At 47.6% G+C, this 13,949-nt stretch overlaps 2 protein-coding genes across 3 annotated transcripts in view; one reads left to right on the forward strand and one right to left on the reverse strand.

The window, feature by feature from the left end:
- Window positions 1–13,949, reverse strand: part of LOC144791977 (uncharacterized) — a 72,331-nt gene that overhangs the window by 22,342 nt on the left and 36,040 nt on the right. For both annotated transcript variants that reach the window (XM_078666839.1, XM_078666838.1), the window contains exon 5: window positions 6,046–6,458. In XM_078666839.1, coding sequence (XP_078522965.1) covers window positions 6,046–6,458 — 413 coding nt within the window. The remainder of the gene's footprint in view (window positions 1–6,045; window positions 6,459–13,949) is intronic.
- Window positions 8,932–13,949, forward strand: part of LOC144791978 (uncharacterized) — a 385,056-nt gene continuing 380,038 nt past the window's right edge. The window contains exon 1 of the mRNA XM_078666840.1: window positions 8,932–8,952. The gene's annotated coding sequence lies outside the window, so the exon portion shown is untranslated. The remainder of the gene's footprint in view (window positions 8,953–13,949) is intronic.

Below are 13,949 nucleotides of genomic sequence, written 5' to 3' on the forward strand. Positions count from 1 at the left end.
CGGGTGAAACGGTTAGACAGGTTCCTGACATGTATGAGATAGACCCATATAGTGAGAGAGTTAGTCGAAACTCTAAGAGAATACGTTATCAGAAAAATCTTCGAAGTCGATGCATTGTTACTCTATTAATTATGTTATTTCTGAGTTTTACGATTACAGGCATAAGTTATGTTTTATATATATATTTTCCTCCTATCGTTTCACATGTACATTTTTCCTCTAATGTTACAGTAGAGCACACATTTAGTGAACTACCTCCTCACGAGTTATCCTACAGACTTGCCATGCGCAACAATACTTTTATCCGAATGTTACTCTATTCACACCAGACTAGCAATGCCACAAATTGTTGGGTGTGTGGTCGACTCCCCCCTTTCCAGACACCGAAGGGAGTTCTGCCACTCTTTCCCTATCCGTTTTCACACAATGGTTCATGTGGAGCATGGTCCTCGTTAACGTCATCCTCAAACGATATGTCCCTTCTGAATAGAACATGTTTCCCAGACAAGGAAGGTCTTTCCCATAGAACAGGGTTAGATCTAGAAAATGAAGTATATGATCTAGGTAATTATTCCTCGAATTTCATGGTTTTGAATGTTCAGTCCGAGACTACTCCAGATTTACCTGCTATTACAGTCCTACCAGTGAAAGGCGAATTATGTGTCCGAAAGAATGGTTCAGTACATCTAGGACACAGTGATTGTACTACTGTGGTCGAGTATAGTGACAGTGGGAAATCTATTTTCAAAGCCTCGCGTCATTCGTATTTTGTATGTGGCCAGACCGCATATGTACGTCTGCCCCTAGATTGGGATGGAACATGTTACATTGCCTTCCTACTGCCACCAGTTTTTTTAGCCCCATCCGATTATCACAGAAACACACATCTAGTACACGTTAGACATAGAAGGGAGATCGAGTCCCCAATTGTCGATCAAACTGAAACTGCCTTAGAACAGTATCAAGACTTCAATAAAGGTTTCTTTTTCTTCATAGGTCCTGTCCAGAATAGTAAGCTAATACGTAGGCTAACCAGAACCCTTGAAGCAGTAGTGAATGAGACTACTTCCGCTCTAGGTAACTTAACTGAAGAACAATCTGCTATGAGATTTGTTGTGCTCCAAAATCGTCTCGTTCTTGACGTCATACTGGCCGATAGGGGCGGAGCTTGTAGAGTCATCGGATCTAGTTGCTGCATTTTCATTCCTAATAACGCACCGTCTGTTTATTCAGCTATAACCAGACTTCATAAAATAGCCCATCAGTTACACCAGAATCCAGGCACCTGGACATGGTCCGGTTGGCTCTGGAGTATAATATCTGCCTGGGGATGGAAAGTATTGTCATTCCTGGGTATAGCAGTAATGATCATATTCAGTTGTTGTCTATGTTTACAATGTGGCCCTGCGATTTGCGGCTTGTGCGCTACCTCTTGTATTCCAAGTCCAAAGTCCCATTCCAAGAAGATAAGCGACGAGCAAATGATGCTCTATGAACAGATAGATGGTATCATGAATATTGATGTTTCCTGATGGAAACGTAGGGCACAAGGAGGGAATGAGGAAAATTGAATTTTGCCTTGTCATGTGTCCCTACGTGTTCCCCATTATATGTAATATGTGCATGATTAATATGCATATATCCCCCTATGATCGAATAAAGACGCGATTATAGTTGTGTCCAACGTTAGTATGCCAGTTATCCAGTCCTCGTGAAAGCAACGAGTATTATGCCTATGTTGCCAACGTTTTATATTATGCCACGTTAATTCCCCGTTACTAGGCCTCAAAGGGCCTGAACACCAGATTCAAGCTCCAGTCTCCTGAACCCACTCCGAGGAGCGATGCAGCCCCTCCCGCATCCCTGACCCTTCGCTTACTTCCTGCCGAGCAGCGCGGTGCCCGGCCTGGCCTGCCTGCCTGTCTGCCAAGAATATGTTATGCCTACAGTTATCAGTTCAGCTCTCCGTCTTCACATTCCTAAGCTAACGAACCGCATAAACATCTTCAGCTATAGTCTAGTCTTCCTGTCTCCATGCAAGTGAATTACTGTATTAATATCCATAGAAGATTCATAGCACACGCAATACATGAAGAATATATGCATGCACCAGCTTTAGTGTCAAGTAGCCTTTGCTCTGATGACTTTTAGATTGTATCAACATGTTCTCTAAACACAAGATACCAGATATGCTGCAGGTACATGTCGTCCTGACATCTCAGACTTTAGTCTCCTCTTCTAGTGCAGAAGTCAGAGCCCCCAGCTCTCCCTAGTTACACGTCATGGCCCGTTTGCGCGCACCACTAGGTTAAAGGTTCCAGCTACCCAGGTAGCCCCCTCCATGTATCCACCCATTTATGACACTTCTGTGACGTCTTCATCACATGTCTACGTACACGCCTTCTTTGTACGCCCATTTGTTCTTATCTTACGTTTGTCACTTGTTACGCCTACTGTATTCAATGCAATTGTAATGTTTTCCTATATATACTATGTACTGTTAATGAGACGTTGCAGCTGCCATTCCATGCCATTCTATTTCAGGCTGTTCCGATCCTGTCCCTTCCCTTATGCCTGATTAAAGCCTGTTCGACTCAGATACCCCGGATCCTGCCTCTTATTTATTGAGCTATCTGTTTTATTTTATGCATAGAAAAATAGTACCGGTAATTAATTATTTATTTACCACACATTAGTTGATGTGTACACTATGATGGCGTTTGGTGTTTCTTTGTAGAAAACGTCAATTTTCAATGATATACATGTTTATGTATATATTTTTATATTCTATATTGTGTAATGTGGTGCTGTGTCAGTGCCTTTACTCTTTTGAAATTCATTTCGTTCTAGATTATGCAGCAGTCACTACTGACACTCTTTAATTTCTCTTTAACTTTAGATAATTCAGAGAATTTCATTGTTTTTTAGAGATGTAAGGCTTGAGAATCAGCGTAAGAATGCAGACAACTACCTCGGCAAAATTGTGCCAAGGCAGCAGTGCGCAGTTCTGGGCATCCTTCACCATATATTTTTTTGAGTATGAAGGGGGCCTTGGAAAGCTAAAAGCTGGACCTGTGTCCCCTTAGTGATTGCAGCTAGGGCACTGGGGCAACTATCAGCAGTCTGAAGAAGGCCTGGGGAGCTGACAACTTCCTCCACATCAACTGTAACACAGAGAAAGTGACCTACTTTATCACTTCGCCTTATGGCCTATGATATGTAGACATGTCAACGAGAAATGTTCAAATCCGATGAGAAGAATACAAAAGTATAATAAGCCGCCACAGCTCAACTAACAAAAACCTGGACGCTGTCTTGAAATGGGACATAATGAGAATGACCTCAATTGGATCATAGTATAAAAACTTCATCTCACTCCTGATCCAAGCTCCACGACCGGGAGACGATTCACCAGAGAATAACAATGGATTTTTAAACTCAGATCATATCTTACTGGGTTGAAAGATGACATTCCATAGATTGAGTAAACATTCTTCTGAAGTAGGTCCACTTCTATCCACACCTTAAATGAGCTGATCCCGCTTTACATGTGTAAATCTTCTTCACTTGACTACAATAATGTGACATTTTCCACACATTACTTAAAATTATGATTGTATAACCCGAGCATTCATACAGCATTTACGTTTATCTGAAAAGCCAAGAGGTTGACCAATCATTTCATTCCGGTTCTTCAAACAATATATATTTTTTTTAAATATCCATCTGGATAATATGTATAGTATAGTATAATAGTATAGTAGTCCGATGGCCACAAAGCTTTGTTTGTTCACTGCGAAAACTATGCAAAAAATATATGTAAGTCGTAGTGCACACCTCACCCTCCGCAGAACATCTCTCTTTCTGGAGGGTTTACCATAAACCCAAGATCGCCTCACCAATTCTAGAACCTCTCCACATTTCTTCAAGACTGAGGCATCTTTAGATTCTGACACCACGCGAGTCAAACATCAACCCTCACCCCAAGAGTTGGCATTATCCACATCTTCACAATAGCATTTGAGTGCCACATTGTCATACTCGTAGAGTCATATTGTTAACATATTCCACATGGGTGACATCTCTCTTCAATGTTAAATGGTAAGTGTAAATGAGGTCACTGCCTTTTGGCTGTGGCTAATGCAAATGTACAGTCAGTTTGATAAAATGGCGATACATGACATGGGATTAAGGAGGTACATATGGACATGAGCTCATGAGCTGCAGGGTGACTACATATAGAAACGTTGAAGATACTGTGATGATCAAAGAGAAACATAGTTTCAAGCATCAAAAAACCTAAAAATAACAGACAGCGTAGAGATGTTCATGTTCACACCCTGTGGTCTCTGGACAGCTCATGGTGCTGTGTTGTACGCAGTGGCTGGTGGGGCCACGGGGAGATGATGAGCCGGGCATCCATCATGCTGTTTCTGAGTGTAACAAGGCGAGTTTAAAGGGCTCACTTGAGATCTAGAAGGTTGCTGTTGTCTCTGATTTGAATGACATTGTCAAGCCACAGGAGAGGACTGTGCAGTTTGAAGGACCTGAACCGTGTGAGGCCCATGGTGGTTTAGGTGCTGGTAGTAGGTGGAGGTTTGCATGGAATAAGGAGTGGGATGTGGTGCGGTGAGTAGCCGGTTGGCCTGTGAAGCCTGACAGTGTTGTGCTAGGCTTCCCCGGGGCTCAAGAGTCACAAAGCTGAGGATTGGAGTACTTTGTGAACTGAGGCAAAAGGAAGCTGATCATCCAAACCCAGGCCGGGCTCACATACCAAGGGAAGACACAGGCAGGGGCTGCCGACCACGAAAGGCGAGGGCAGGAACAAGTGCAGGCAGCAGTGCCTGACAACCTTGCAATGTATCACTCTGATCCAGGACTCTTCCACCCATGAATTCACCCTCTATAATGCTCAGCCAATGAGAAGAAGACATGTGGACCAGGAGGATTAGTAGAGCCTCCGTCAGAGTTCAGGGGAAGACTCTACATCAGTATGAGCAGTTGAAATCAGTTGTGGCAGAAGTTATGTGACACCCTCACTTTTGACACAGACACAATACAACATATAGCACTGTACAAGCAAGTCGAGGGCACTATGGAAGGAACTCTGGATGCACAATGTATGTGCTTCTGAGAGGCGCACCTACAGTCAGACACAACGAAAGGAGGGTAGCAGAGCAGACTGCTGAGCTCCTCTCCCTTTCTCCCTCCGAGCTGGTGGAAATCTGCCCCATATGGCCCAGCCCCTGCCCATGGGGTCAATCAGTGCTCGATAGCTGCAAGGAAATCCTATATTTTCTACTGAAAGAAGGGAATAACTGTAGGGAAAATAACAAAAAAAAACTGAGCACTACCGACATATAAATGGGGTACAACTCAAATGAGGAGTTAAGAGGCCAGATGTACAAAGCCATTTTGCAAATGCAAACCCTGCTATTTGCAAAATCACGGGGTTTGCGACTTGAAAAAGGCATTTTTCTATTTACTCAACTAATTTTGCAGGTTGGAAAAGCCTTGCCGACGCACACAATGGGCTTTATGATTCACTCCGAATTGCAATAAGCAGAGGGCGTGAAGGAGCGGACCCGCCTATCTCTCGGCAAGTCACAATGGAATGTATCAATATCTTGTATTGCAACTGCAGTCACAAATAATTGGTGAGTTACTGACCTCTCAAAGGAGTTTGTGTCTCCTTGTGTCACCTTTCTCTTTGTGAATGCTGTTGAAACCTCAGGGGAAGAAGGTAGTACTCAATGGAGCCCTGGTTTCTTTCAGGAACAAGAGCTGCCTTGAAGAATCCTGATGCATTTTCGCTCCTAGATTATTGTATCCCTGCTTCCAACCTCTATCGTTCCCACTGCAGGTGATCTGCTAAATGATACGGTGTATATCACAATTTTTTGTTTTGGGTGATATTTTGGTCACAATGTGATATCACTTTACTGCAGGCTTAAGAGGGTGGGAGCCTTTATTTACCATGTAGAATAATGCTTCTCTCCACTCACACTCTGCACTAGAAATAGAACCCCCACCACCATCACTCACCTCCATAGTCAACGAGGGTGGGGTCCCTGTCCCGCATGCCAGGTAGCTGTTTGTCCCCGACAAATTCAGAGCAACTCCAATCCTGTCCCTACCCAGGACCCGAATTGCTTTTGTGACTCGTGCGTCTGCACTCTCCAGTGCGGTGGGCGATGACGTAGCATCCTCCTCAAGTCTGGCCATAAGGAGATGTGGTGCTGGGGCTTCTGGAAACTCCTCAATCCCGGAGAGTGACTCCGGGCCATGTACACGTTTCTCCAGCTCATAGAGTGCCTCCGAGCCCCCAAGAATGTCCTCCAGGACAGAGCGGAACATGTCATCTTCTAGAAAGTTCTCCAGGATGGTGGATGATTCTAAGGTGCCGCCAACCATTCGATCGCCTCCATCAGCTGCGTAAATGTGGATGTCCAGGGTATCTGTGAAAAAAGAGATTAACCCAGAGTGTCACTACTCCAGCTCTTTGGTGGCTGTAGGCTAGCATACAGGAACCCTCTTTTGGGGTGTGGATCTGGCAGATTGGGGGCCAGGAAAAAACAAATGACCTGTGGGGTAATATGAGTGACGGACTTTCAGACAAGCCTCTCATTGGGCCATTATACTGTGACTGTAAACTATGGAGAACACCTAGCCTTGGGACCCCCTGGGTCTACTGAGAGACCCTTTTCATCACAAGGGAGGTGAAATTCCCTATCCTCCTGAAGGCTATCATCCCACACCATCTCACGAGCAGTGATGGAAGGAAGAGGCATTCATTTCGCTTCATTAGCATGTCTCAGGCATTATTTCCTAGTATGTTTATCACATTTAAATGTTCCCTAATACAATATGACCCTAATGTTGACTGAAAGGATGTTTTAAGAAATATTATGCTTTTCTCTCTTTCCCCTTATCTGTGTGTGCTGCAAATACCTGACATCATGTCAGTCCTGGCCCATGGAGAGTAAGCATTTTCGTGACAATTCTTCTAGACGCTTAACTATTAAAACAAAGGTATTTATATTTGGAACGGTTTGCACTGCACATTTTAACCTGGTCTTATTTTCAGCACTTTGAAGTCTGAGACTTTTTTTCTGGTTTACATTTCATGGGCATTGACACAAACAATAATGCAAGTACCCACGTAGACCCCCTGGGAACTCAATAGGATCCTTTGCACCTGAAGAAGCTCCCTGCACAATCAGGCAGTGAAACGTATCGACCCAACTTATAAACAAACTCCACATTTACCGCATTTTTAACATATGTTAGCCTACAATATATTAAAGTAGTATAGTGTTTCCTGGGCACGTTCATAACTGTTTACTCCTTACCTGATCTTTAATAATAGGGTCCTCACAAACACATTCATTGAGTGCACTGCCCACACAGAGCTGGCAGGCTCCCAGGACAGACAGGAGGCCCACCTTACCCAGCGCAGAGACACACACAACCAGCATGACACCTAGAACCATTCGAACTAGTTCCAAATTAATAGTATGTCAGGCTCCAGTAAAACGGGAGTACACCGATGATGAGAAGCTGTGGCAAAGCAGAACAGATCTGTACACCTCCAGAATGCAGCAGCTACCCTTACCACCTACCTGAACTATGTATTTTGAAGCACCCAACTGCTGTGTCCTGGGTGACTGAAATGGGGAAAACATTTTCTCCCTTCTACTAGTAGAGAGAGATACTTCAACTTCTGATAATGCTCTTAGAAGGCTACAGTATGTATAGCTTCCATTCGTCTTTAGGGCCACATATGCTCTGATACTTAAGGGAGACTGAGGTGCATTAGTCCTCTGTTCCTCACACTCCTTTGAATATAGAGAATGTTTACTACCCCAGGACTCGACTAGCAGCATCCCAAAATGACTTTTTACTTATGCTGAAAAACATTAAAACTGGGAACTTTAATATGGCATTGGTGGCCCTGCCCAAGAACAAAACAATATTTTCAACTGCAGCAGCAACAGTCAACTTAGATCTCTTGTGCTGGACGGAAGCATACCACCGCGGGTCTGGCCTTCTGCACCAAGGTGGAATCACCAAGCCAGACATCAGTCTGCTGCCTGGCAGAGCAAGCTCAATTGAGCCCTGACATTTACTCTTTAGTGACCCTTGTCAGAAAAGGATTCAAACATTCTGAACTTTTCTAACACTTGTGTACGTGGGCAGGAAGCCCCCATTCCTGTTAGTGTTTGCTCAATCTTGCCCTGTACCCAGTGAACTCCCAAACACTCCATCTTATCTAAGACCTACAGTAAGAACACATTCGAGGGGCCCCATGACAGACAGTGGCTTGGGGCCCCTCATGGTGGTTGGGGGTGTTTGCCACCGCTATCCTGGTGTCTGTCCTAGTATGGATCTGCAAACTGGAGGACGGCGTGGCTTGGAAGCCGATGGAGCAGGCTGTGTGAGCGCCGAGCTCCGCACAGATGCCCACATTAATCCTGAACAAGCATGGTGCCCTGGCGTGTCGAACGGTGCTGGGAACGAGCCGAGGGATGCTGAGCTTACCTGGCACTCGCACAGATGAAAATCGGGCTCTGAGTCGTCCTCTGGCTGGTCTCTCGACGGAGGTTGCTGGCTCCGGTGCGGCACAAAATGGCGGCGGCTCTACTACTGGCCCGAGGCTGGTGAGAGCTGCCATCTGAGGACAGGAAACCATGTGTATCGGGGTTGGACCTTGCTGGGAATCCTGCCAAGTGCTGGGCGGCATCTGGGAGTTGGAGCGGTGAAGGAGGAAGCGCCCTGCACCATGGAGGGTCCCTGCGGGAGCTGACTGCGGGGTGGTGCAGACTGTGTCCGGCTGCGAGGTGCCGGAAATCCGGAAAGCTGAAGCTGCGCCGAGCGGACAGGGGAAGGTGTGGAGGAACGACTGGTCCAGGACGCCGTTGCGGAGGCTGCAGTGCCACCAAACCAGTGGCGGTGAGTGGGGCGCGATCTAACCCGGGCCCCTGGCTGCGGCGGCGGAAGCGGGCCTACGGGGGGCAGTCGTGACCTGCGAGCTAAGGCGGGGAGCGCACAAAAATGTGAGAAGTGGGCCCTGAGCGGGGGGACTTCAATTACGCACAAGAGAAGAGGAAGAGGAAGGGGAGGAAGGCCCCCGCGGATTCCACAAACCTTGGCTAGGCTACCACGGGCCCCATGCAATTGACTGTCGGTGCAAGCCCTGAAGCGTGCTTAGAAACCTTACTGCACCAGTTCTGTCCTCCTACGAACCGGAGACTCCAGTTGGGCCTGAACTCTGCTCCCGACGGCCCCCGGTGGGGCTGAAGTAGTGACAGAGTCCGGGTTTGCTGACACGCGCCAGGTCGAGGTGCATGGCTCCCTGGTAGTGTACTCCTTTGATGTATGGTGCTGGGTGAACTCTGAGCAACTAAAAGTTCTCTGCCCTAGTAAGCTCTGCGGCAGTGGGGGACATTGTTGACACAGCTTCCAAAGGGTCCAGAGCTATGGTTTCTCGCTAACTGCTGTCGGGCATGACCATGAGGCACAGTACTTTATTTAGTTGTAGCTGAACGGGGCAGAACCACGCCAGTAGGCTGCAAGACTGCACTGTCATAGGACTGCGAACCTCCGACTTCATAAGACACGTGCCACTGTGAGAGGAATTAGCCTACGCAGAGGAGAGCTGGCGGGCTGAGTATATAGGGGTGAGATACTGAGGAAAGTAACAGCTAGAGGCGGTTGACACGCCGGGGCACCACCAGGGCTGGGTCTTGGAACAGCAACCACGTGGCAGATATCGGAGATAGATTTCAGTCCTGGACTCAACCGCGGTGCTCTCGGCCATTGGATGACCCCTGGATTCTGAGCACGGTGGCAAGTCCTCAAATTATTGTACAGGGTCTGAAGAGCCAAACCATGGGGAAACCCAGTGGGAAACAGGGAGGTGCACCACAAACACCAGACAGCGAAGCGCCAGAGACTGACAGATTGGACAACCTGGGGACACCGCAGGACCCCGCAATGCAGCAACAATTTGATCGGATACTAGCGGCGATTGCTGATTCTCGCGCGGCCTTACAACAAGATATTGCACAGGTGGCAACGGGGCTGGGCCTACTGCGAGCGGATCACTCTCAATTATCCGATGGGGTAAAACAGGTGGAGGCGACACTACAAGAAGTGGCGCCGGCCCAAAGAGCACTGGAGAATAAAATGACAGATGCCGTGGATCGAATACAGGCTTTAGAACGACATGCCGAGGACGCGGAAAGTCGAAATCGGCGCAACAACATTCGTGTGGTTGGCCTGCCCGAAAAGGTGGGGGGAATGGACATGGTGCGCTATCTGGAGTCCTGGCTGAAGACGGCGGTGGCTGCTGAGGGACTGTCGCCCTTCTACACCTTAGAACGAGCACACAGGGTAACGGCGAAACCACCGCAGCCGGACCGTCCTCCCCATCCAGTAGTAGCAAGACTACTGCAATACAAGGATAGACACGTTTTACTCCAAAAAGCACGAACAGAAGGCCCGTATCAAGTTGAGAATAGCAAAGTGACTATCTTTCCGATTATACCCTGGAGACCCAGCGCCGCCACGCGTCTTTCCTGGCAGTTAAGAAAGAGTTGAGATCGGAGGGCCTCCAATATTCATTGTTGTTCCCAGCCTGATTGAAAATAATGTTGGACGGCAGCACCCACTTTCACGATAGCCCAGAAGAAGCATGGGCCTGGTTGGAAGCCTATCGATATGGAAATGAGCTACCGATGCAACACCTCAGAGAGTCATCCGGGTTACCTCTTTGTCGCAAGTCACAGCGTATTAGACGCCGCCAGCAGGGTATGCAGAAACCATCTCTGTTCCAGACAGAGATTGAGAGGCAAGAGGTGCTGAAGGTAGTGACTGCTTTGTCGGGGGAACAGTCATTGCAATCACCTGAGAGCACTGATTCGGAGAGAGACAAGGCACAATCTGACACTGAGACTTTAGAAGCGGGAAGCCTACGGATGCCGCAGGTCCCCCCGACCACAGCTGATGGACTAATGGATGCATGAGGTTTGGAGGACTAATCTGGGAGCTGCTATGGGGGAAGACATGGAATTGGGGACTATCCAAGAGGTAGAGCATTGTCAGTTTACTGAGCAAGGGGAACATTGGGAAGTGGATCAATGGTGGACCGCTCGAGCAGTACCCGATAGCTTTGCAATTTGTGTGGGGGGAAACGGGTATGCCAGACAAACAGTGTACAATTAGGGGATCGAAGCGGGAATACTCATTGTGCTTGAGTGGTTTCTTCTTGGCTCTAGCCCCCCCCCCCCGTTGCCCTTAAGGCACAACCACAGTGACTACTGGTGGACATAGGAGTGAATTAGTTCTATTTTTGGGAAGTTTGGATGGGAACTAGCCGTGTTGTTCTAGGGCCTGTTCTGGGGGCGGTGGGGGGAAGGGGAGGTTGGGGAGACAGTTGGGACTTTGGGGTTGCCGGTGTGTTCATACAGGTAAAGGAAGGGTCGCACAAGATGATTTACAATGATGGGGACAATACCTGAGCTTCGATGTATTACTTGGAATGTAAGGGGACTACACACAATGACGAGGCGCCATAAGGTCCACGCTTATTTGGTCAGGAGAAGGGTACATATTGCATTGCTCCAAAAAACACACCTAACTAAACCAGAGGGTCAAGCCTTGCAGAGAAGGTGGAGGGGGCAGGTATTTAGTACATCCTATTCGGCATTTGCAAGAGGGGCAATGATTTGGATTAGAGCTGGGATCCCCTTTCAGGTAACCAAATAAACCATAGACCCAGAAGGAAGATTTGTAGCTGTAGAGGGGCGTTTAAATGGGAGCGACATAGCACTGTGTGGTATCTATGCCCCAAATGTAGATCAAAGCGATATAAAAGGGGGATGATGGACGGAGCTCTTTGAGCAAATCAAACACTCACCCCCAGTCAACTGATCTGGGTTTAATCCATCACCATTCTTTAGCTCACTCCGCCACCCCAGTTCAGACATGGCCATATGCAAATCAGTCTGACCCTGTGCCTCATGGGAACAGTCCAGCCCGAACTGCCAAAGCCATGTCTTCCCTGGACCGGAAACAAGCATCCTGGGACCGGTTTCTGGCATTTCAGCCGTCATCAGCCAGGCTAGCTTGCATCCAGTGGCAAAGTGAGCAAGGGACTCACGTCTGAGCATACCCTGCCAACTTAGGGCGAACAAAACAATACGAAAGGGGGATGATGGACGGAGCGTTTGAGCAAATCAAACACTCACCCCCAGTCAACTGATCTGGGTTTAATCCATCACCATTCTTTAGCTCACTCCGCCACCCCAGTTCAGACATGGCCATATGCAAATCAGTCTGACCCTGTGCCTCATGGGAACAGTCCAGCCCGAACTGCTAAAGCCATGTCTTCCCTGAACCGGAAACAAGCATCCTGGGACCGGTTTCTGGCATTTCAGCTGTCATCAGCCAGGCTAGCTTGAATCCAGTGTCAAAGTGAGCAAGGGACTCACATCAGAGCATACCCTGCCAATTTAGGGCGTAGGATTTCTTTGGGGAACTGGTAGATGGAGAGTGGCGCTACAAACGATGATGAGACCGAAAGCAGAGGGAGGTTTAGCGGTCCCTGACCTAGAGCTTTATTATATAGCAGCCCAGCTACAGGTTCTTATGCAAGTAGTTGCACTAGAATTTAGGGGCCCGGAGGACATGAGAGGTTAAGGAATACCGAGACACATCATATCTTTTATAATATTATAACAAAGGCTTGACCTTAGGGATCTAACCCTGGAAGAGAAAACAATAAGATTATGTTGGAATCGGAGTCAGCGGAGAGCATGAGTGACACATCCATACGCCCCTGAAATACCGTTGGGGATGGTTACAGCACTGCCCCATGGTGGAGACTGGACGTCCTTGCTTGGGTGGGAACAGGCTGGGGTGCAGGTCCTGGGAGATTTATACGAGGACGGTGAATTATTAACATTCCAGGCCTTACAGGAACGATTTCACCTCCCCAGAGAGGGATTCCTAGTACATGCTGCCCAGGTGCGCGCACTTCAGAATCATTGGAAGGAAGGACTAACGGAGCCCAAAACAACGATGGCATGTCAATATGTCGTGATGGGAGCAGGTACATTTAAGGCAGTTACATGCCTGTATCGGCGAATGCTGGATGAGGAGTTGGCTCCGCTAGACACATTACGATTGAAATGGGAGGTTGGAATCGGGAAGCCCATCCCAGTATCAGACTGGGGACATATCATGCGCAGGGCCTGGAAAAGTACTAGAAATGCACGATTCCAGCTGGTGCACTTTTTCATACTGAACAGAACGTACCTTACCCCTGGTAAGATTAAAAAATACTTCAAGGTTGACAGTGCTGCATGCCCCAGATGCACAAAGGAGGCTGTGGAACTTGAACATATGCTGTGGGACTGCCCGAAACTGGGGAATTATTGGTCTGAAATAGGAGACTTATTATATTCAGTCACTGATCGCCAGATAGATTTTAACATAGCCACATGTATATTGCACTGGTTCCCCCATACCTCCAAGACAAAGGTAACAAGTAAATTCGTAGATATGGGGCTGCTGCTGGCAAAGCGCGAAATCACTACACACTGGAAGTCAAAAGAGGGACCTAGCAGCAGGAGATAGAAAGCGGAGCTGATTAAATGGGCAGGCAGTGAAAGTAGCGTTCGGTTTCAGCAGGCGAGACGCTTTATTAATGAGAAAGCTCTGGAGTCTGCGAGTGCGTGGGAGGGGTTGATGCAAGCCATGGCTGACCGGAAATAGGTGGGGATGCAACACAGGGGGGTCCCAACCGAGACAAATGGTGAAATAGCCACTGCAGGAAGTTCTGGTATTTGACTATTATGTGATACACGATGTTGACGCAATGAACGTTTTGAACACACCGGTGATAGAGGGAGGGGGAGGGCAGTTGATTGGTTGTGGGGTTAAAT

The sequence above is a fragment of the Lissotriton helveticus genome, chromosome 11, assembly GCF_964261635.1.
Source record: "Lissotriton helveticus chromosome 11, aLisHel1.1, whole genome shotgun sequence".
Classification (NCBI taxonomy): domain Eukaryota; kingdom Metazoa; phylum Chordata; class Amphibia; order Caudata; family Salamandridae; genus Lissotriton; species Lissotriton helveticus.